General features: G+C 33.5%; 5 protein-coding genes and 1 pseudogene across 6 annotated transcripts; 4 read left to right on the top strand and 2 right to left on the bottom strand.

Annotated features, from left to right (window-relative positions):
* Positions 1–168: 168 nt before the first annotated feature.
* LOC105125472 (lignin-forming anionic peroxidase-like) lies at positions 169–12253 on the top strand. The gene is made up of 5 exons (XM_011025935.1): positions 169–486; positions 585–776; positions 860–1025; positions 1131–1525; positions 12234–12253. Exons 1-4 carry the CDS (start codon positions 280–282, stop codon positions 1514–1516), a joined length of 951 nt encoding a protein of 316 aa, XP_011024237.1. The 5' UTR covers positions 169–279; the 3' UTR covers positions 1517–1525; positions 12234–12253.
* On the top strand, positions 4035–16018 carry LOC105125473 (peroxidase 5-like). Its single transcript, XM_011025936.1, has 5 exons — positions 4035–4229; positions 14501–14707; positions 14806–14997; positions 15256–15421; positions 15522–16018. Exons 1-5 carry the CDS (start codon positions 4083–4085, stop codon positions 15905–15907), a joined length of 1098 nt encoding a protein of 365 aa, XP_011024238.1. The 5' UTR covers positions 4035–4082; the 3' UTR covers positions 15908–16018.
* LOC105125470 (lignin-forming anionic peroxidase-like) lies at positions 4212–5657 on the top strand (annotated as a pseudogene).
* On the top strand, positions 9346–11445 carry LOC105125471 (GDSL esterase/lipase At5g03610-like). Its single transcript, XM_011025934.1, has 5 exons — positions 9346–9552; positions 9687–9860; positions 10319–10590; positions 10691–11003; positions 11101–11445. Exons 1-5 carry the CDS (start codon positions 9489–9491, stop codon positions 11289–11291), a joined length of 1014 nt encoding a protein of 337 aa, XP_011024236.1. The 5' UTR covers positions 9346–9488; the 3' UTR covers positions 11292–11445.
* Positions 16019–17356: 1338 nt separating the features above from the next.
* Positions 17357–19115, bottom strand: LOC105125469 (GDSL esterase/lipase At5g03610-like). The gene is made up of 5 exons (XM_011025932.1): positions 19041–19115; positions 18737–18910; positions 18102–18370; positions 17688–18000; positions 17357–17592 (listed from the first exon to the last, which is right to left on the bottom strand). The coding sequence occupies exons 1-5, from the start codon at positions 19102–19104 to the stop codon at positions 17402–17404; spliced, it is 1011 nt and encodes a 336-aa protein (XP_011024234.1). The 5' UTR covers positions 19105–19115; the 3' UTR covers positions 17357–17401.
* A 761-nt stretch (positions 19116–19876) lies between these two features.
* LOC105125468 (GDSL esterase/lipase At5g03610-like) lies at positions 19877–21764 on the bottom strand. 2 transcript variants are annotated; one of them, XM_011025930.1, is made up of 4 exons: positions 21393–21764; positions 21089–21280; positions 20731–21005; positions 19877–20526 (listed from the first exon to the last, which is right to left on the bottom strand). In XM_011025930.1, the coding sequence occupies exons 1-4, from the start codon at positions 21460–21462 to the stop codon at positions 20011–20013; spliced, it is 1053 nt and encodes a 350-aa protein (XP_011024232.1). In that variant the 5' UTR covers positions 21463–21764; the 3' UTR covers positions 19877–20010. The 2 variants fall into 2 exon arrangements, with proteins under 2 accessions (XP_011024232.1, XP_011024233.1); XM_011025931.1 differs by having other exon boundaries at positions 21089–21271.
* Between the last annotated feature and the right edge of the window lie 2620 nt (positions 21765–24384).

Here is a 24384-nt window from a genome sequence, read left to right as displayed (position 1 = left end):
GAAACTCTCAACGACATGCAGACATCAAAATTGGACCATGACAATACATGCACGTTGTATCGCGGCATAGGTTTTACCCAGACAAACCTTAATATAACGTGCATGATCATGCTCTATAAATGGAGGAGTTCCCCTGTATTCTTCTCCATCTTTCAATCTTAAGTCCAAGTCTCTCAATCCTAACATCTTGTGTTAAACTACACTAGCAGGATTAGCTAGACATTTTGTGTGTGTAAGAACTACTTAGTGTTGCAATCGAGGTTGAGAAAACACAAAGAAATGGCAGTGAAAGCGGCAGCAGCTTTCATTTTTATGCTGTTTTTCTTGAGCACAGCTTGCCAAGCAAAACTCTCCTCTAAATTTTATCACAAGTCGTGTCCTCATGCAGAAAGTGCTATCCGAGCAGCCATCAGAACTGCAATTGCGAGAGAACGGAGGATGGCGGCGTCTCTCATTCGCCTGCACTTTCATGATTGCTTCGTGCAGGTATTTTGGAAACTATACATGTCAGCCATTGTTCCAGTCTAGTATTTAACTTTGATCTAGCAATTTACTTCAATGAATTATTCCTTCTTTTCTTTCAGGGCTGTGATGCCTCGATCTTGTTAAACGAAACTTCCTCTATCGAGAGTGAAAAGACTGCAGGAGGCAATAGGAACTCTGCCCGAGGATATGAAGTCATAGACAAAGCAAAATCTGAAGTAGAGAAGATATGTCCTGGAGTAGTATCTTGCGCGGATATCATTGCTGTGGCAGCAAGAGACGCATCTGCTTATGTGATGAATCCACCTCTTTATCTTTTGTTTGCATTTCAAGTTACAAATTCAAGATCGTTAATTAGTTTTAAAAAATGTGGCAGGTGGGTGGTCCATCTTGGGCGGTGAAGCTTGGAAGAAGAGATTCAACTACAGCAAGCCCAGCTTTAGCCATCACAGAACTGCCTGCCTTCTCTGACGACCTGGGGACGCTTATTTCTCGCTTCCAGCAGAAAGGCCTTACTGCAAGGGACATGGTTGCATTGTCAGGTTGGCACCCGTAACCGACATAACATGGCTTTGATAAGAATACCTTAACGTACGTATCTTGAATACTAAATTCCTTATGCTAAATATATTCGTTTTCGGGTGCAGGTTCTCATACGTTAGGTCAAGCTCAATGCTTTACATTCCGTGACAGGATTTACAATGCTAGCAATATCGATGCTGGATTCGCCAGCACTCGCAAGAGACGTTGTCCCCGTACTGGTGGCCAGGCAAATTTGGCTCCTCTCGATTTAGTCACCCCCAATTCTTTTGACAACAATTACTTCAAGAACTTGATGCGAAACAAGGGCCTCCTTCAATCAGATCAAGTTCTTTTCAATGGAGGCTCCACGGACAGCATTGTCTCAGAATACAGCAGGAATCCTGCAAAATTCAGCTCTGATTTTGCATCTGCCATGATCAAAATGGGAGACATCAGTCCACTCACTGGATCAGCCGGGCAGATAAGGAGGATTTGCAGTGCTGTCAACTAGTTTTTCTTTTTCTTGAAATCATTCGCTTAATAAAGTGTGCAGAGGCATGTCTTAATAATTTTATCAATTGTTCATTCTTCAAATTTGTCAAGTATAACTTAATAATAAAGAAAATTCGTTTCATGATTGCCTATTATTTTCTTCTTTTGACGGTCTTCATCATACCCTGTCATCTGGATCCTATCTAGTACTCGTCAGGCTTTCGGCCTTTAATCAGTGGAATTGATTGTTCAAGAACAAGAGAAGCAAAAGATCGAAGAACTCGTATAGCTAGATTATTTTTGCATTTCAATTTTAATGACGGATCTCAGAGTATTCCACTTGGGTCCCTCTTGAACATGCATGCATGGCCCAACTAACCCTTACCTTTGAATTTCTGTCCTCAATCATGAAAATGAGTACCTCTTTGTCTTCATTTTTTGTTTGAAATTTTAATGATATTTTTTTACTGGGTAATATTTGATAGATGGGGATGAACCCAATGATTTATTTTTATTTTTTATAGTGAGACCTTTTCAAGAAAGTGAAAAAGTAATTGTCTGACTCTTACAAATTTTATAATCAAGTCTTTACTATAATAATCTATTAAATTGTTGTTAATATTTATTTTAAATAGGTACATGACATACTGATCATCACAAGATTCACAATATTTATAAAATTGAAAAAAAGGAAAGAAAATTGAAAATTTTAAATAAAACAAAAAAGGAAATGAAAACTTAAGATGTAAATCATATTATGGGAGGAATGATCTCCGATCAATTTTTTTAAAATTTTTATAGGTGCATGTTTCAATTTTTTTTAGATATTCCAATTTTTTACATTAATTTTTAATTTTTTTAATTTCATGGTTAAGAGATGTTTTTGCTTGAAAAGGGATTAAAAAACAACATATGGAAGAAGGATACGGATGTACAAGATCATGTGATAGTGATTTTTTTTTTGAAAAAAGAATACATAGTAAAATATACCCACATTATCCCTATATACAAAGTAAAATATTAATTAATTAAACTAAGATTTAATTAAAATTGAAGATATAAGAAATCAAAACACAAAACAATAATATATAAATTCAATCAATATTTAAAACAAACAAAAAAAATGAAAATTAAAAGAAGGGAGAATTAATCAATAAACATGAATTAATAAATAAACATTCTAATACTTATTAATGTTTTATTTTTTTCAAGTTTATTAAAATAATGAGGAACAAATCTTACAAATTAAAAAAAATTAAATGAGAATAAAATTGAAAAAAAATAATTTAATAATTTATCTCAAATAAAATAAATGATAATCAAAATGATAGAGATCAAATTTAATAAATAAAAAAATTGAAAGATAAAAAAATTAAAATAATAATAATAACCATTTCATAAATTATTTCAAATAAAATAAATAGCAATCAAAAGAATGAGAACTAAATTTGATAGATAAAAAATTTCAATTAAAAATTAATAAGGAAAAATAAAATAACAATTATAATAATAAGGATCAAAGTTTGATATAAAAAATAAATTCTAAGGGATGAAATTAAAAAATCAATATTTAAAATAAAATATATATAGCAATAAAAAAATTTTAAGGATCAAATTTGATATAATCAATAAATAATATGACTAAAAAATATTCTTTAACTGGAAAATATTTTTTATTAATTAAATTTTTTGATAATAAATAAATATTAAAAAATTTTAAAAAATAATTTTTAAAAAACTACTTTTTGCCTAACAAACGCGCCGTGAGATATCACTTCTGGAAAAGGACTTTTCTCCTTTGTTTTTTTGTGGTAAAAGCGCAAGAAATCAATTACATGTCTAACTTTTCTAATTAGGACCACGGGCGCCAGCATTAATTTCATGTAGCTGCTGTGTAAAATCAGTTCTGATGACCAACGGCTGCGAAAGCTATACACGCTGAAAATTCTGCCATTCTTCTAGTGAGCTAGTATAATAAGAGGGAAACTACTCAGTGAAGAATTGTTAGCAGCTGGAGCTAGCAAGGATAGAGGGCTCAAGACCCACGACCTCTAGACTCACTACTTTCAAATGTCATTTCTTTCAAAAGACGTAACCTAAGAGAGTTCTTAGCACACCTAACCTTGAGAAAAATCATGGGTTTACTTATTCTCTTGGCATTTTGCTGACCAAACCCTATGAAAGAGCAATCCGAGGAGGCTGCTAAGAATTCTATTGAAAGAAATGAGTTGCTTGAAGCTTTTGTTATCTACTTAAAACAATCATTAGATGCCGAAAAACTAAGGGCATATAGACATCATGTTCTCTTGTCACCATTGTCGTTACGCTTATTAAGACAATATAAATATTTATGCCGCCTTGAAAATGATGTCAGAGAAAGAAAATGGCTCGCGGGGAACTTGGCTTTTGACAATAGTACATAGTAACTTACCAGAATTTCTTTTTTTAATTTATATCATAGTCTAGACTCTTACAGACATGCAGACATCAAAATTGAACCATGATTTACACGATATCCCAAATGCATAGTTTTTACTGAAACAAATCTTAGTTAATTAAGGAGCTTAATCATGCATCCTCTATAAATGGATGAGTTCCCAAATGCATTCTACTCCATCTTCTATCTTAACTCTCTCCATTCTATCATCCTGTGTTCAACTACACTAGCAAAATTAGCTAGACATTTTTGTGTGTGTGAAAACTTGGTGTTGCAGTTGAGAAAACAAGAAGAAATGGCAGTGAAAGTGGCAGCAGCTTTCATTTTTATGTTGTTTTTCTTGAGCACAGCTTGCCAAGCAAAACTCTCCTCTGCATTTTACGATAAGTCATGTCCTAAAGCAGAAAGCACCATTCGAACTGCCATCAGAACTGCAATTGCGAGAGAACGGAGGATGGCGGCGTCTCTCATTCGTCTACACTTTCATGATTGCTTCGTTCAGGTACTGTTGCAACCTGCAGCAATTGTTCTACTCTAGTTATTAACTCTGAGCTGGCACGTATTCTTCATGAATTATATTCCTCGTTTTTTCAGGGTTGTGATGCCTCAATTTTATTAGACGAAACTTCATCTATTCAGAGTGAAAAGACTGCAGGAGCCAATGATAACTCTGTTAGAGGTTATGAAGTCATAGATAAAGCAAAATCTAAAGTAGAGAAGATATGTCCTGGTGTTGTATCTTGTGCAGATATCATTGCTGTGGCCGCAAGAGATGCGTCTGCTTCGTGAGTGTGTGTGTGTGTGTGTAATAATTCATCTCTTTATTTTTGTTAGTGTTTCAAGTTACCAAATCAATATATCTAATCTATGATTACTCTAAGAAATATCACAGGTGGGTGGTCCGTCTTGGGCTGTGAAGCTTGGAAGAAGAGATTCAACCACTGCAAGTCGAACTTTAGCCAACGCAGAACTTCCTGCTTTCTTTGACAGCCTAGACAGACTTGTATCTCGCTTCCAAAAGAAAGGCCTTACTGCAAGGGACATGGTTGCATTGTCAGGTTGGCACCCGTAACCCACATAAGATGGCTTTGATAAGAATACCTTAACGTACGTATCTTGAATACTAAATTCCTGATGCTAAATATATTCGTTTTCGGGTGCAGGTTCTCATACGTTAGGACAAGCTCAATGCTTTACATTCCGTGACAGGATTTACAATGCTAGCAATATCGATGCTGGATTCGCCAGCACTCGCAAGAGACGTTGTCCCCGTACTGGTGGCCAGGCAAATTTGGCTCCGCTCGATTTAGTCACACCCAATTCTTTTGACAACAATTACTTCAAGAATTTGATGCGAAACAAGGGCCTCCTTCAATCAGATCAAGTTCTTTTCAATGGAGGCTCCACAGACAGCATTGTCTCAGAATACAGCAGGAATCCTGCGAAATTCAGGTCTGATTTTGCATCTGCCATGATCAAAATGGGTGACATCAATCCACTCACTGGATCAGCCGGGCAGATAAGGAGGATCTGCAGTGCTGTCAACTAGTTTTTCCCCTTGAATTGTTTTTTTCAAGTGTGCAGACGCCCCCAACTAGTTTCGATTGGAGGCCTGGTTGTCGTCGTCGTCGTCGTCAAGTGTGCATGTGCATGTGTGATTTGTTTTTCTCGAATTGTCAAGTATAATAAAGTGTGCAGAGGCATGTCTTAATAATTTTATCAATTGTTCATTCTTCAAATTTGTCAAGTATAACTTAATAATAAAGAAAATTCTTTTCATTGCCTGTCATTTTCGTCTTTTGACGGTCTTCATCATACCCTTTCATCTGGATCCTATCTAGTACTCGTGAGGCCTTTGGCCTTTAATCAGTGGAATTGATTGTTCAAGAACAAGAGAAGCAAAAGATTGAAGAACGCGTATAGCAAGATTACTTTTGCATTTCAATTTTAATGACGGGTCTCAGAGTATTCCACTTGGGTCCCCTTTGAACATGCATGCATGGCCCATTTAACCCTTGCCTTTGAATTCATGCCTTCAATCATGAAAATGAGCACCTCTTTGTCTTCATTTTTTGTTTCAAATTTTAATGATGTTTTTTTATTGGGTAATATTTGATAGATGTGGATGAATTACACCCTATGATTGTTTTTAGAGGGAAACCAAATTGTCCAGTTTAATCGAAAGCATACCAAACATAGAACAAGACATCTATTTATACAATCCAGTCCAATTAATACTGTCTAGCATACCAATCACTACTTAATTACAGGAAACACAATGCTTTCCACTTCCCGCATTATTTATCGCGATACAAGTGAAATGAATTCTTTTTGTGCATGGAAATGTTTAATTATGCATTATTCTAAAATATTTTTGTAATTAACTAATTCATTAAGGCTCAACCATTTTTTCAAAAAAAGATTTCAAGTTTGAAAAATTCACCTTGCATCACTGCAGTTCCCTTTGCTTTTGAAGAGCTGCACCAGAGATTCGAGCTAGTTAAGAAGAAGGTGATAATTTTGCAGCCAAATGTAACATTGTATTTCCATATCTGTAAGGGAAACAAACCCTCCTCTGTTTGCTTCAAGTCCATTGAAAACGCTAAGTGTATATCCAGAAGGGAAAGAAGGATTCACATGGGCTTCTGACGTACCACCGAAGGGCCAAGAACTTCACATCATTTGCAAAAGCAAAAATGCTTTCGGCAAGGTAATTTATTTTGTTTTTTCAAGAACTACTTCTACTAACGCAATTGGTTTTTCAACTATATGCATGCATTCTAGTGCAATTCTCTGAAAGCAGATTATTTTGCATTCGGTTGGAACAGTCATCGAATAGATATGCTCATCTTGAAAGAGATGCGTAAACACTTGTTATGTGTGTTGTCCCACACCATGTGATGGTGGGACCATCACATTAATTTTCATGTGATGGCTATCTCTTGGTATTGAAATTAATATGGTTCCTAAAGCAGCAGAATTGAAAATAGAAGAGAGAAGAAGAAAATCAAGAGAGAAAAAAAGAAGAAGAGGCAGCAGAGCAGCCTATGTTTTTTTTTGATTTCCAGCTCGTTCACCGTTGGATCGGGTTGAGATTTTGACAACAGCTTCTAGACACGTTGATCTTAATTTTGGACGGTTGGATCGAAGATTGGTGATGTGAAAGCTGACCGTTTTGACAGAAAACAGGGCTGTCAGTATTGTGAGTTTTTCTCAAATAATTCTCCTTTAATCTTGTTGTAATCCGAAAATAAGTTGTTCTTGATTATATATATATATGTTGTATCCCTTAGTTGAATCTAAGGAAGAATGATTGTGAACCCATTATTTGTTGATAGTTGAAGTTTTTAGGTGGACTACGGTCCTGTGGTTTTTCCCACATCGGGTTTTTCACGTTAAAATCTTAATGTTGATTTTGTGATTATTTACATTATATTTAATCATTGTTTGATTTTGTTTTACTGCACAAAAAGGGAAAGAATTGTGACTTGTAAATTGTAAATTGTATTCTGCTGAATTGATCCGGGTAAATTAGTATCCGGTTGTTTCTAATTTTCCCAACAACTTGTTTGTAGGAAAACCATTCATTACACATGAATCTCTGATCTGTTTCTTGATTTGCTGATTGTCAACAGCACATGCTATGTTCAGACAGTATGTTTTGACACAAAAAGTTTCTGGTTGGGAGAAAATTTATTTTTTTAGGAGCCTCAATCAAGATAGGAACAATTAAGGATGGTGAAACTGAGATTGTCTGGACCAACAGGACATCGGAATGATAGCACATACTAGGAAATAGGGTTATTTGTATGAGCGACCTCGTCGAGATCGGGCACACCGGGCTGCTCAAAAGTTGAGGAGAGAATCATTAATGTGAAGAAGGGTGATTTGCTTGTAAGTAGTTTCGTTATTTGAAGGTCCAGTTTTGCAGCAACAAAGACTACACGCTCCGTTGAATGTTGGTGTGAACTATTTATTTTGATAGTGTTTTGCACTGGGTTTTAAAAATGTTGAAAAAATTTAAATTTTTTTTATTTTAAATTATTAGGATTTTGATGTTTTTAAATTATTTTAATATATTAATACCAAAATAGTTTTTTCATGAGCATGCATGTGTTGCCGTTCATGATAGAGTCCTGCTGTTGTGATCTGTGTTACCGTTCATGAGCATGCATGTTTTTTAAAATGATTTTGCTATAAAATAATATAATTTTTATTTTTTAAAAATTATTTTTAATATTAATACATTAAAATAATTTAAAAAAATAAAAAAATATTAATTTTAAATAAAAAATAAAAATTCTCCAAGTAACAAATAAGTGGGCATTTAATTCTACGAGTGTAGCTAAATAGTGATTAATTCAATCAAATATTTTGGGATTATATTTCCTTAAAGTTTTGAGCAGTCCACATGTGGGGCATCATCAGTTATTTATTATGGTGGATGTGGCGAGTAGGAGAGCTCGCCTACCCCCCCCCCCCCCCCCCCCCCAAATGCGCAGCCAGTTAGGGCAATATTATTTCTTAAAGAAATAATATGATTGTTTATTTTTTATTTATTTATTTATTGAATGTAGATACAAGTTTTCCTTGCACAAGAGTCCATGAATCTAGTTGATGGTTTTCATTTAAAAATAATATAAAAACACTGTAATTGGTGGTTCCACCCAAACACTATGATGCCCGCAAGCCAATCATATTATTTGAGCTATTAGATTAACCTCATCGGTCTCAAAATATTTTATTTTTTAAAATAAAAAGTCTTAAAAACATCAAAACTACTTATTTGTAGACGATGATTTTAAAAAATTAATATATTATTTTAATATATTTTTAAATTAAAAATACTTTAAAAATATAACTAGAACAACACCCCCTATAACAACCAAATAGTCCATGAAAAGAAATCTTGGATGGCACAAAAATCAGAGGTAATCGCTGTGTCCTCATCAACACTGTTAAATCGTCCAAATAATGACATGGACTAGCGGCCGGGTCGTTAGATTTGGGCGCCAATGTTGATTTTTCTTATTGTTTTATAGCTGGCAAATTAATTGAAACAACGAAATAACAAAAAGCTATGTCTGCGAGCTTTACAAGACCGTTGTCTCAAGTGCAACACTAAACTTTCTGCTCACAAAATTAATATATAGCTTTTGCAAGATTTATCAATTCGTTCATCAAATATATATATATGTGTGTGTATATATATAGAACTAATTTAATTTAAATTAATCAAGCACTAATAATAATAATTTTTACTTAAGATATACGGTAAATTCTTTTTGTTAGCTAATTAATTATCTCCATGTAAAGGAAATAAAATTAATAGTGAGTTCATCTCGTTGTCTCATAGATTTTAAAAGATGGTAAACTAAGATTTCATCTCGTTGAATAGGAATGTCAGATTAAAGAATGCTGGTGCCCAGCTTTCTTTTCTCAAATGGCGGCTCCACAAACCCTAGAAGGACGACCAAATTAAATTACTCCACAACAACTACAATTTTATAAATTCCTTTCTTTCTTTCTTTCCTTCCTTGTTTTTGTCTTTTCGATGGAGGGTAATGGAATTTTCCTGGTTGTTTTGCTTCTTTTTTCCCTCGCTGCTATTTCGACAGGTAAGACGATCGACTTCTTCTTCTTCTTCTTCTTCTTCTTCTTTCCTATATTATTTTTCATGAACAGTCTTGAATTAACACATAATCAGTGCTTTCTGATAATTAACCATTCATTGTTTTCTTTGGTATTTCAGCTCAAATTTGTCCCGAGGGCTCTCCAAAACTATTTGTTTTTGGAGACTCCTATGTTGATACTGGAAATTGGCCAAAGAATGTCAGGGGTCCGTGGAAAGAACCCTTCGGTATAACATTTCCCGGTAAACCAACTGGTCGAGCCTCCGATGGACATGTCCTAACTGACCATATAGGTGCTTAATGACTCTTCTCTCTTATGCTAACTTTTCTTTTTTTCTCCTTTTATTTTTCTTTAGAATTGAGAGAATATAAAACCATAGATATTAAACCTAGTCTAATATGGCAGGTCGATCTAGAACTTATCTTGGGCTGGGTTTGCTTTTAAGTTAATCGTAATTGACAAAATTCAAGTGGAACTTTGTTGAATCAACTCTAATGATTTCTTTTAAAATTTTTATCCAAAACATTGTTTTTTCTATTTCTTTTTTCATCGTTTCATTTTAAAAAATCTCAAACAACTTGTTTTTGGGACATGCCCGGTTGATTCACCGATTTGAAGGTTGAGCGGCCAACCAGTAACTCGTATGGGTTAGATAACTGTGTATGGAAGTGGTTTTTCTAATACAATTATAAGATTTCAGCTATTAAATCATATTAACACACACACACACACACATATATATATGTGCAGCTTCGTTTCTGGGAATAGAATCACCTACACCTTATCAACTGAAAGATACATCAAAAAATATTCAGCAAGGATTAAACTTTGCATATGGAGGCAGTGGTGTTTTCCCTTCAACATGGGCGAAAGACAGCCTTTCAGTCCAGATCGATCAATTTGAACAGCTACTCGATGAAAATGAATATAGTCAACGTGACCTTGATAATTCAGTTGCTCTGGTTTCTACTGGAGCCAATGACTATTCATTGTATTCTGCGGCCAAAAAAGGTTCCAACGATGTGAGTAGTTGTTACCCTAATAAACAAAGTTTTTCAAGTGTTTTTTACGTTGAATATGTAGCTTTTTAACTTGTATTTTTTGCATTTTTTGACATTACAGGGACTGCCTGCTTTCACTGAAGGACTTGTAAACCAGCTTGCTGCAGACCTACAACGTCTTGCTCACCTTGGAGTGAAAAACATTGTAGTGGCAACATTACCACTTCTAGGATGCTTGCCTGTACACATAATTCCACCAAATTCATATCAGAATTGCGATGAAGAATCCAACGAAAACGCCATGATTCACAACCAGCTATTGCGGAAAGCAGTAGAAAAGTTGAAAACTGATGATGGAAACAAATGCACATTTGTAATTCTTGATCTCTATAACGCTATGGTTTCTGCAATTGACCAATTCAGACAGAATGCAGGTAATTTTTTTTCATGATTTTTCAACCACTTTTTTTTTTTCTTTCATGCAACTCAAGTTAATGTTCGATTAACCTTTCTTCTTCCTACTTCTCACAGCAAATACTGAGTACAAGAACCCCTTGCAGCCATGTTGCTCCAAGATTGTTGATTACATGTGCTCGGTGGAAGGAGTATGCACGAATCCCGAGTCATCTTTCTTTTTTGATCTGGGACACCCTTCGGACAATGGCTGGAATGCTATTTTTTCATTTCTGCGAGGTTCCCTTCTCAAAGATCTAAAAGTTTGAGGATGGTTCCTTATATTTGCATACATTATATATAGTCCATCCGCGGTTTCATCCCTGATGATGGTATTCAATTTAGAAAACTGTCTTCCTTGTAATATTATTTCATACACTTAATTATATAGTTGATTGAGAATAACTAAGATTATTGTTTAAACTTTCATGTCCAAGCAATTAGTGTTTCTGAAGTTCCAAGAGATTACGCGGGAGATCATCACGTTGGATTTGTGATGAGATCACGACGATTGACGCCTCATGTACTTCAATAATTTTAAATAGAATAAGCTAACAAAGTATAAATAGATAAATAGACAGATGGTGAGGTGTTATGATCCTAGAGTTTTCTCTTTAATTTAATTTAATCAGACTATGAATTAAAGGAAATTAGAAGATATAATACACGAACATGGTCGAACTCGCAATCCAAATCAAGTTGTATTTCTTGGCCCTTAAATTGTTTGGGAGTACAAATAAAAATTATTCTGCCAATCTTTTGCCTTAAAAAAGCTAACAATAGATATTGTTATCAGAGTCTATCCTGTCACGGAACGTAAAGTATCGAGCTTGTCCTCTAGTATGAGAACCTGACAAAGCAACCATGTCCCTTGCAGTTTGGAAGCGAAATATAAGACTCCCAAGGCCTTCGAAGAAAGCAGGTAGTTCGACTTGCTGTGGTTGAATCCTTCTTCCAAGCTTCACTGTCCTGCCATTTGTATGTGTTTTCAGAGTGAAAAACCGATGTTTTTATCACAGAAAAAGTTTAGCTAATCAAGGTTGCATGTGTGGTTAACTAAGGCTGTTGGAATTGATAGACGATTGAAGACGGAAAGGCTTGTTCATTTAAGTTAAAGATAACAATAAACAAACATCACACAAATTTTGATGAATTAAAGGTACCGCCTCTAAATTCACATATTTATTCTCTTTAAAATAATAATAATAATATCTTTTTTTCTTAGAAGATTTACAAAATGTTATACGTATCATAAACTTTATCTCAACTAAAAAACAAATCAAAATTACAAAGAAAAAAAACAGAAAATCTGAAATAAACAGAAAATTCAAAAATAATAACAAAAATAATAAAAACTGTCAAAATTATGGCTGCTATAGGAAAAATAGCATTTAGAAATTCCTGTAAAAATTTAAGTGTAATTAAATAATTGGATTAAAAGTTATAGTATTTTTTTTAAATTGTTATTCTAGTTTCTTGTGACTAGACCATCTCTTGAATTAAAATTTATTTTATTAATTTAATTATAAATATATTTGTTTGATTATTCTTTATATAATCTGTCAGTGAATCATTTATTGAGGACGATTAAACACATTAACTGCGTAGCAAGTATTCAGCTCTGATGCTTGCATGCAAATCATTCATTAATGAAAACTTCTTATCGTGAACAATTTTTTCTTGCCAGCAACAAAAACTATGAAATAGAAATCCAAGACCTAGCCTGGGATTTAGTGTGTTAGATGATCTGGGTTATGAGGTTAACATTTTGAGTTATCAAGTTCACTTGAATATTGTTTGGAAATAATTTTTCTTTCAGAAAAAATAAATCAACTTCATTTAAATAAAAATCTTGAAACAGTTTTTTGAGGTTACACCGCTATTGCCCGAGTTTGACTGAATAAATATCCCAATCAAATTGAAGTTGTTATAATTATAAAATGTGAAGGATCATCCCACTTTTCTTAAATAAAAAATTCCTTTATTGAATATATATATATATAAGACAACAGGAATATTTATGATTTGTTGAAAAATTAAAATGATAAAAAAAGGTCCTCCATTGAATAAATATATATATAAAAAAGACAACAAGAACATTTATGATTTGATGAAAAATTAAAATTAAAATTAGAGAAAGATGGTGATTTGTTGACATCTTGGCCTCTGACCTTGTGTATCTTACCACTGCAGTTTTTTTTTCCCTAATTTCTTTTGACTTGGATGCCACTAGAAGAACCCTAGGTCCAAACAATGACCAGGTAAAGAGATTGGGTCATTAGGTTTGTTGGGTTTCCTAGTTAGTGGGCCAATAGTGAATTGTGGGGCAATTACTAATACTGTTAAATAAAATAATTCTGTACTTTAAATTATTTTTTATAAAATCTAATTAAATGGTATCTAGAAGTCTATATTTGTACATATGGAAAAGTTATGTTTAAATTTATTTTTAGTATTATCCACTTTATTAATATATATTAAATTTGATGCTAAAAAAACACAGGAAAATTCAAAGTTGTATATCTTAGTTTTAGCTCCCACTAAAACACAGACCTTAATCACTATATTACTAAGTTAAATACAGGTTTAACCTTAGCAGCAAATAAATGCTCTCAAAAATCTAAAGTATAACATTTTTTATCGTACTGGTAGTACGAGAAATAGTGAAACTAATTACTGTTGAATTGGTCTTACTTGGGCCAATAAGGATGAGAGGGACCTAAATTGATGACTTCATAATTCTCTGCAACTAAATGTATATACTGTTCTTTAGATTTTAGAAGACTCCTTCAAAATTAGAAAGCCTCGTACAGAGATAATTCTGAACACGCCTAGCCTTGAGAATTCCTGGGTTTACTGTATTATGCTCATGGCATTTTTCTCAACAAAAACCTATGAAGGAGTAAACAAAAACGAGGATGCTTGGATTTTTAGGGAGAAATTTCCAGGCATTTGTTAGAAAGAGTACTCTTTTTTCTTGCAAAAACATGGGCAAATCATAAAAATTATCCTTAAATCATCAGTTGGAGAGATTAAGATTACGGCTTTGCGGCTCTTGTCGTAATTGTCCTCGTGCATATTAAAACGAAAATAAATATTTATGCCGCCTTGAGAAATCACGTAAGAAAATGATTTGACAGCACATATATAGACGTCACTTAACAAAATTATTTATTTAATTAAATCATAATCTAGAGTTGAAACTCTCAACGACATGCAGACATCAAAATTGGACCATGACAATACATACACGTTGTATCGTGGCATAGGTTTTACCCAGACAAACCTTAATATAACGTGCATGATCATGCTCTATAAATGGAGGAGTTCCCCTGTATTCTTCTCCATCTTTCAATCTTAAGTCCAAGTCTCTCAATCCTAACATCTTGTGTTAAACTACACTAGCAGGATTAGCTAGACATTTTGTGTGTGTAAGAACTACTTAGTGTTGCAATCGAGGTTGAGAAAACACAAAGAAATGGCAGTGAAAGCGGCAGCAGCTTTCATTTTTTTGCTGTTTTTCTTGAGCACAGCATGCCAAGCAAAACTCTCCTCTACATTTTACCACAAGTCGTGTCCTCATGCAGAAAGTGCTATCAGAGAAGCCATCAGAACTGCAATTGCGAGAGAACGGAGGATGGCGGCGTCTCTCATTCGCCTGCACTTTCATGATTGCTTCGTGCAGGTATTTTGGAAACTATACATGTCAGCCATTGTTCCAGTCTAGTATTTAACTTTGATCTAGCAATTTACTTCAATGAATTATTCCTTCTTTTCTTTCAGGGCTGTGATGCCTCGATCTTGTTAAACGAAACTTCCTCTATCGAGAGTGAAAAGACTGCAGGAGGAAATAGGAACTCTGCCCGAGGCTATGAAGTCATAGACAAAGCAAAATCTGAAGTAGAGAAGATATGTCCTGGAGTAGTATCTTGCGCGGATATCATTGCTGTGGCAGCGAGAGACGCATCTGCTTATGTGAGTATATAATGAATCCACCTCTTTATCTTTTGTTTGCGTTTCAAGTTGCAAATTCAAGATCGTTAATTAGTTTTAAAAAATGTGGCAGGTGGGTGGTCTTATCTTGTGCAGATATCATTGCTGTGGCCGCAAGAGATGCGTCTGCTTCGTGAGTGTGTGTGTGTGTGTGTAATAATTCATCTCTTTATTTTTGTTAGTGTTTCAAGTTACCAAATCAATATATCTAATCTATGATTACTCTAAGAAATATCACAGGTGGGTGGTCCGTCTTGGGCTGTGAAGCTTGGAAGAAGAGATTCAACCACTGCAAGTCGAACTTTAGCCAACGCAGAACTTCCTGCTTTCTTTGACAGCCTAGACAGACTTGTATCTCGCTTCCAAAAGAAAGGCCTTACTGCAAGGGACATGGTTGCATTGTCAGGTTGGCACCCGTAACCGACATAAGATGGCTTTGATAGAATACCTTAACGTATCTTGAATATTAAATTCCTGATGCAAAATATATTTGTTTTCGGGTGCAGGTTCTCATACGTTAGGACAAGCTCAATGCTTTACATTCCGTGACAGGATTTACAATGCTAGCAATATCGATGCTGGATTCGCCAGCACTCGCAAGAGACGTTGTCCCCGTACTGGTGGCCAGGCAAATTTGGCTCCGCTCGATTTAGTCACACCCAATTCTTTTGACAACAATTACTTCAAGAATTTGATGCGAAACAAGGGCCTCCTTCAATCAGATCAAGTTCTTTTCAATGGAGGCTCCACGGACAGCATTGTCTCAGAATACAGCAGGAATCCTGCGAAATTCAGGTCTGATTTTGCATCTGCCATGATCAAAATGGGAAACATCGGTCCACTCACTGGATCAGCCGGGCAGATAAGGAGGATTTGCAGTGCTCTCAACTAGTTTTGCCCTTTTTGCTTGAATTGTTTTTTTCAAGTGTGCAGGCGCCCCCAACGAGTTTCGATTGGAGGCCTGGTTTGTTGTTGTCGTCGTCTTCAAGTGTGCATATATGTGCATGTGTGATTTTTTCTCTCTCGAATTTGTCAATTCTTTTATGTTTTGAAGATTAAAGTAATAAAGAAGGAAAATTCTTCATTTCCCATCTTATTTTACCTGTTTACGTTTCCTTTACTTGAGTTATTTTGTTCCTTTTTTGAGGATACATTAAAAAGGATAATTTACAAAGCCATATGAATCCAGAACCATTAAGATTGGCGGCAGGAACCAAAAAAAGCATGGTTACAAGACCTAATTAATTCATCCCTAATGCTCCGGTCATGGATTGGATAAATCAACTCTCAGGTTAGCTCAACTTTTGATTTTTTTTAATAATACTTGACACGATGTTATTTTAGTTTAAAAAAAATAGTTCAACATGAAACTTGGTCAAATCCAGACTCTTGGTAAACGATTCAACCAAGTTTTATAACTATGAACAAAAAACAAACAAGAGTAACAATACAATTAGCTCGCTAATGAACAAAAGTTCAAAGCGCATAAACTCTGCGTAGCTTCAAGGAGATGGAGTTGTGCTTTCTGGAAGCAAAACCATGGCTTGAATTGGGGCTATGCTGTTAACTTCTACATTGAAGAGTAATCACATAAGCACATAAAGGCAAACAATGGCTGATGGTTCAAGAATCTTGGCTAATATATATACACCGAGAAGGCATGCCTTACATAACCCAACAGATTAATATGTTCAGTACCTGCAGCCTCTACAATTGACTAACTCAATCTTTACAGACGTTGACTGGCTTCTTGTGTCAAGTTATCACCTAATTTTGTTATTTATCAATCAATCTTTCGCCCAACAAATCTAAAGGTCAATACTTTTTTGCCATTTTGCCAAAAAAACCAACGATTTTATAAAGGCTCCTTCCTTCCCTTTTCCTTCTTCTCTGCCTTTTGTGTCCAAAAGATAATACTAATAAAAAAAAATGTTTTCTGATGTTTCCACAGCATCTGGCCTGTCATTCCTTTGTCAAATTAAGATGTTAAATTATGCAGTCATTATTATACAGCATCACACATTATCACATTTGTAAGGAATCAATTCACTTACATAATTGTCAGACATGACTCAGGGACTAATTTATTAAAGGGCTTGAATCATTGATCATTTGGTCAATTCACTTATTCTATTTAATATCTCCGAGATGAATGATCCGTCATCTCATCCCAAATCCATCATGATTATCCCCCTTAATCTCCCGGGACTTCAGAAATATACTACTTTCATGTACGTGAAAGTTTAAACAATAATATCTTAATTATTCTCTATCAAGATATTATAAGGAGGACAACTTTTTTAATTGAATACAATCACAAGATATGAAACTGAATACGGACTGTATATAATGAACGACTTTTTAGTTAAAATATAAGGAACCATTCTCAAGCTTTTAGATCATTGTTAAGAGAACCTTGCAGAAATGAATAAATTGCATTCCAGCCATTGTCAGAAGGGTGCGCCAGATCGAAAAAGAAAGATGACTTGGGATTCGAGCATAGTCCTTCCGCTGAGCATATGTACTCAACAGTCTTCGAGCAACATGGCTGCAATGGGTTCTTGTGCTCGGTATTTGCTGTGACAAGTTGAAAAAAGACAGGTTAATCAAACATTAACTTGAGATGCATATAAAAAAAATTGTGTTGTTGAAAAAACATGAACAGAAATTACCTGCATCCTGTCTGAATTGGTCAATAGCAGAAACCATAGCGTTATAGAGATCAAGAATTACAAACGTGTTTTTGTTTCCATCATCAGTGTTCAATTTTCCCACTGCTTTCTGCAATACCTGGTTGTGAATCTTGGCGTTTTTGTTGGATTCTTCATCGCAGTTCTGATATGAATTTGGTGGAATTATGTGGAGAGGCAAGCATCCTATAACTGGTAATGTTGCTACTACAACTTTTTTCACTCCTAGACGATTAATACGTTGTAGGTCTACAGCGAGCTGGTTCACGAGTCCTTCAGTGAAAGCAGGCAGTCCCTATCATGTAAAAAAATGAAAAAAATACAAGTTAAAAATCTACATATTCATCGTAAAAAATATTTGTCTAACTTTCTTTATTTAGGGTAAGAACTACTCACATCGTTGGAACCTTTTTTGGCTGCAGAATAGAATGAATAGTCATTGATTCCAGTAGAAACCAGAGCAACTGAACTATCAAGGTCACATTGACTACATACATTTTCTTTGAGTAGCTGTTCAAACTGATCGATCTGGACTGTTAGGCTGTCTTTCGCCCATGTGGGGAAAACACCACTGCCTCCATATGCAAAGTTTAATCCTTGCTGAATACTTTTTGATGCATCTCTCAGTTGATAAGGGGTAGGTGATTCTATTCCCAGAAATGATGCTGCAGATATGCATATTTCATGAATGCAAATAAGGAACAAAATGTGTTAATATGATTTAATAACTAGGTGACATAATTGTATTAGGAAAACAAATTCCATATGACCCGACCTCTCAGGTAATAAATTGGTGGAGTTAACCCGTAATCAACCCGATTCTATCTCAAAACAACATTGTTTAAGCTGTTCTATAAATTTCTTACACCGATAATGATCTTTATCGTATTTAGGTTATAGGTTGGTCGATTTAACCCCCCTACAGGCTAGTCCTGGTTTGATACATTTGGTTTTGTACTCTCTAAATTCTAAAAATAAAAAGAAAAATTAAAGAAAGAAGAAAGGAGCACAAGAGAAAAGTCATTAAGTACCTATATGGTCAGTAAGGACACGACCATCGGAGGCTCGACCATTTGGTTTACCAGGAAATGTTTTACCAAAAGGTTCTTTCCATGGACCCCTGACATTCTTTGGCCAATTTCCAGTATCAACATAGGAGTCTCCAAAAACAAAGAGTTTTGGAGAGCCCTTGGGACAATTTTGAGCTGAAATACCAACGAAAAAAATGAATGATTAATTATCAGAGATCACTAATTATGTGTTAATTGAAGACTCAAAACTAATACAGGGAAATATAAGATAAGCATTTTGAGATAAATTAATCGGTCGTCTAACCTGTAGAAATATCAGCGATGGATAAAAGAAGCAAACCAACCAAGAAGATTCCTTTCCCCTCCATTGGAAAAACAAAGACAAGGAGAGTGAGCTTTATAAAATTGTAGTTATGGTGTAGTTTTAGAGAGCAATCATTCTTGTGTAGGGTTTCCCTCCGGGACTCTTGCATGGAAGTTTTGAAGGTTGATGAGTTTAGCTGGATCACTCCAGCTATTCGACAATTAGGCACACTCTAAATTTGGTTCTTTTTGTCTTTTTTTGTGGAAACATCTTGTCAGAATGTGGTGGTTTCCTGTCATTGCCACTTAAAAACTGGTGTGCTCGAATGAGTTTCATCACCAAATGAGGATTGATCTCTATCCTGTAATGCCAACTTGGGTATCTGGTTTGTTTACCCTCTTAGCTGATAAATTATCAATGGGGACAGCTTCTTTGAGGTAATAATACAACTGGTTTGGAAGTAAAAATATTTGTAAAATTGAAAATTCTCTAATTTTTTAAATGAAATCGTTCTTAATTAGTTGTACTTTTGATTGTTGTGATGTAGTATAAATTTTATGGTTTAGGATTGTTTTTATCAATTAATGAAAACCTTGTAGAATTAGAAATCATCTATATGTTAAAACCAAGACATATCGTCTATAAATGCATGTCTAGGCTTATTTTTTAGCTTGTCAAAGTGCGAAGTGCTACAATGATGGATCATATTTAAGATCTGGGTTTGAAAGTTCTCAAAATGTATTGATTCTATAACTATAGTGTGTGTGTGTCATTTAGTATATAAAGAAAATTGTGTAGCATCTAAATTAATCTGTAATTATAAAGGAGGAAAGAAATCTGAGAAAATAAATTATTAGTATATAAAGGAAGGACAAATCACCTTCCTAGCTGGATGATCTGATCAACAATCAAATCTTACAAGATAATTTTCTTCTTATTATTATAATTTTATCCTAATCATCTGAAGATCCTAATAGAGTCGATGAAGTGAAGATTCCAGAGACGAATAGACTTGATGCCAACCATTCTGTGCAGGATGTACCATGTCCCAGAAGACAGACAACTCTGGCTTCTCGCATACCACATACGTCTTTGCCCCATTCTTGTCAACGTTTCCACATGAGTAGTTGCTTGTCACGCCCACACAACATGGCATCAGAAAACTCCTCAACTTCAAGTTTCCTGCAAGGCGTGCGGTATTCAATTTGGACATGAATGCAGTATACAGATCCAGTGTTTCGTACATGTGTTTTCCGCTCTCATTGTTCATCCTTTGTATTGCTTGCTGCAATTTCTGGTTATGAAACTTGGAGGCAGTATTCCAACTTTCACTGCAATTCTGATATGAAGAGAAGGCTGTCAATATCGGCAGGCATCCAAGAGGCTGCAATGCTGTTACTGCTATTTTCCGCACTCCGAAACCATGTATTCTTTTCAGGTTGGCAGAAAGCTGGTTGATTAGTGATGTTGTGAAGGCTGGCAAATCCTACAATATGATAACAAGTTACTGTATTGTTATATAGTTCTCTCAGAGTTATCTCCTGATTTTATTTTAACTGATTAAACAGCTGGTTAATGGATCATAAGTTGATGCTAAGAATAAATTAAAGATTGCGATTATGTTGTATTGCAGCAGATTACCAACCCTACCACCGCAAGCTCAAAACAAAAGGTAGTTTACCAAACTCACCTGAAAGTTGCCATTTCTTTGAATGTAAGTAGTGTAGTCGTTTCCTGCTAGGGACACCAGGACAATGGAAGAATTAAGGTCTTGTTTGGTGTAAACTTTTTCTTCAAGCAGTTGTTGAAAGAAATCAATTTGGGTAGCCATATTTGGCGCATTGATGAATGTATCAAAGACTCCAGTTCCTCCAAATGCAAAGTTCATCCCAAATTGTAGACCAGATTTTTCTACAGTTTTTCTCCATGTGTAAGGGACTGGAGATGTTATACCAAGAAATGAAGCTGCAAACCATGAATTCCAAATATAAATTTACACTCATGTCACTCATCTAGGATTGAGAATTCAATATAAAAAAAATGCCTACCTATGTAATCTGTCAAGACACGACCATCAGAGAATCTACCAGCTGGTTTACCAGGAAAAGTGAATCCATAAGGCTCTTTCCAAGAAGCTGCAAATTTCTCCCAGTTCCCGGTATCTGCATAGGAATCCCCAAATACAAAAAGCTTCACTGATCCTTTGTCATGGTGTCCATTCGCAAGACCTTCTGAAACAACTAAAGCCAATGGATTATAAGCTTATAATTAACAAAGCATAATTTTAAACAAAGAAGAAGAAAAAATAATCCCATCTATAAATTGCAAAAAGCAAAAATGTATTAATATAACCTGAAAACATTATGTAAGAGACACAGAATAGGGCAAATAAGAAGAGGATGAAGTGAACTTGTTTCTCCATTGAAGAGCAAGCACTTGTTGAAGTATATATGAATTATGGGAGTGTATATATAATATATATGAAGGGAAATGGAGGAGATCAAAGTCACATTAATTTAAGGCATTTCTCTCTGCATAATTGACATGTGGAGTGTTCTATCTGGTTTCTGGCAAGTATAAACCAAGCTAAGCAAATGTTTGGTTGAACTAATTCATCAGTAATCTAAGAACCAAGTAAGGAAATTATGGACACTTTCTGTGAAAGGTTAGGATACCAGAGTCAAGACTATAGCTTTCTTTTCCTTTTGATCTTTCTTTGTTAATGGTGTGTGTTAGCGTATATCCATGAACATTTCCATTCAAAAATTAATTTATATAATTTTTTTAATATTTTTTTAAATAAAAATTATTTAAATTTAAAACTTGTATAATTTCACATTAGTCCACACTTAATTATTAAATAAAATAATAATTATAAAAATCAAATTCATAATCATTTAATCATCAAAATTTTAATATTATATTAAAAAACTATATCATCTTCTAAGAATTCTTATGATTTAAAATTCATATAATATGTATTGTTTTATATTTAATTATTAAATATAATAAAAATAATAAAATTTAAATTCATAATTATCTAATCAATCATATCCAAAAATCTAACTTATCCTGAAAACTTAGATTGAAATGATGATTTGGAGCACACCTCTGTCTATTCATAAATGGTAATGGAAGAGAAGTAAATGGATTTTTACCTTCACACTTGGCCAAGAATCTGACACATCTTCTTTAACTATTCTTATGTAGAACATTAAATGAGAATTTATGGCATCATAAATTAAGGTCTACGTGGCTTTGCTACTCTTGATGCTATAGAGTTCTTGTTATAGTTCTCTTGAGAGGCTAGAAATTGTTTGGTTTGAGCAAGTTGGATGAATACCAAAGAATTGTTCATCTTCTAAGGAAGTGAGGGGAGAACTTTTCCATCCTTGAGGGGGCAATATTTAGTAATTAGGGGCATATGAGAATAGTTTTTACATTTTAAGGACCAATTTGTAAGTATATTTTAAAAAGACTTAAGCCACCCATTCACACCCAAGTCTCCAGCCCACCCCTGGATTCTTCTAGTTACTTCCATGCGTTTGTTTCTTTGGAGCTAAGTCATCTAAAAGTATCGATTTTGAAGTATTGACAACGAGAGAGAAAAAAAGGTGTGAGGTGTTTTTTTGTTTTTAATTTTATTTACCAAAAAAAAGAGGGAGAAGCTAATTCACACAAATATATAAGAGTGAGACTAGTTATTAATTTATCATACCTAAATAACCGGTTAAATTTTTTTTATACATAAAAAAAAATTTAAATATTATTAATTTTTTAATAAAAAAATTTAAATTATATAAAAATTAATATGATGTAACTCAATTGGATATGTGGATTAAAAAACAATCAATATAACTCGTAAAAATATAATTTAACTAAAAACATTTAAGATGAAATATTTTTTTATATTAAAATAACAACATATTGGATTTATTTAGATCAACTTGAGTTAACATGTTAAATTCGTGATATGAGTTGTGAAACTATGATAATCTCATGAAACACAAATTAAAATAAATTATGAAGTCTAATTATCAATCAAATCAATGTTGAAGGATAAAATTAAAAAAAAATCAATTAAAAATGACTTAAAAAAGCAACTCAAGTTAATTAGTCAAGTCTGCTACCTAAGTCATAAGACTAAAATAATTTCTTAGAAAGTAAGTTAATTAAAAAAATAAATCAATTAAAAAAAGCATAAAAAACAACCCGAGTCGATCATCTAAACCTATGACCCGGGTCATTGGACCAAGATAACTTCATTGAAAGAAAATTAAAAAATGACATGATATAACTTGATTTAACCTGGATTAACATACCAACTTCGCAACTTTGATAACGAGATTGAGATAATCAAAACAAATTATAAAACTCAATTCTCAATTATTTATGTTGGATTCACTGTTAATCATGAAATTTGTAAAAATTTTAATTAAAAAATAACATAAAAATGAGTCAAATGAACCTAAATTAACCAATTAAATACTATTTTTTATCATGAGGTTGAGATAATTAAATAAAAAAATTAAAATAAATCATGAAATCTAATTTCTAATTAAACATAAAATTAAATAATGAAATTGGAGGGAAAAGGTTAATTAAAAGAAAAGTTGGGTTAATTGGTTAATCTATCAAACTCATGATCTAAGTTATAAAATGAGGACAACTTAATAAGAAAAAAAAAAAAAACTCAATGTCGAAAAATATGACTCAGGTCATAAAACTAGGATAATTTCTTAAAAAAAATAAAAAAAATCTGATTTAACCATTATTAAAATACCAAAATCAACAACCTTGAATATAAAACCAATATATCTCCATTAAAAAAAAATAGATTATTAAACTTAATTTTTAATCGATTCAATGTTAAATAATAAAATTAAATAAAAAAATCAATTAAACATAAGACACAAAAATGACATGAGTTTACTCAATTAACATTTTAAGTATTATTTCTGAGTAATCAGACCGAAATAACATAATAGAAAATAAACAAAATAAATCATGAAATTTAATTCAATCAAATATTAAAAGATAAAATTAAAAAAAAAATTAATTAAAAAAATCTAAATTAATAGGGTTAACCCATTAAATCAAGTTAATCTACTAAACTTATATTACGTATCATAAGAATGTGATAACTCAATGAAAAATAAATCTAATTAAAAAAATTGATTAAAATAAAAAAACACTTATATAATTTCTTCTAATTGATATTATTTCACAAGAAATAAATGAAAATATAATTTAAGAAAAATTAATGCATTTATATATCATTTAATTATTTTGTAAAAGAAAAAATAAGCAATAAAAAAAATCTCTACTTTCTTGAAATAAATAA

Source organism: Populus euphratica, unplaced genomic scaffold (assembly GCF_000495115.2).
Source record: "Populus euphratica unplaced genomic scaffold, PopEup_1.0 scaffold22.1, whole genome shotgun sequence".
Classification (NCBI taxonomy): Eukaryota; Viridiplantae; Streptophyta; class Magnoliopsida; order Malpighiales; family Salicaceae; genus Populus; species Populus euphratica.
This window is presented reverse-complemented; position numbering and strand designations above follow the sequence as displayed.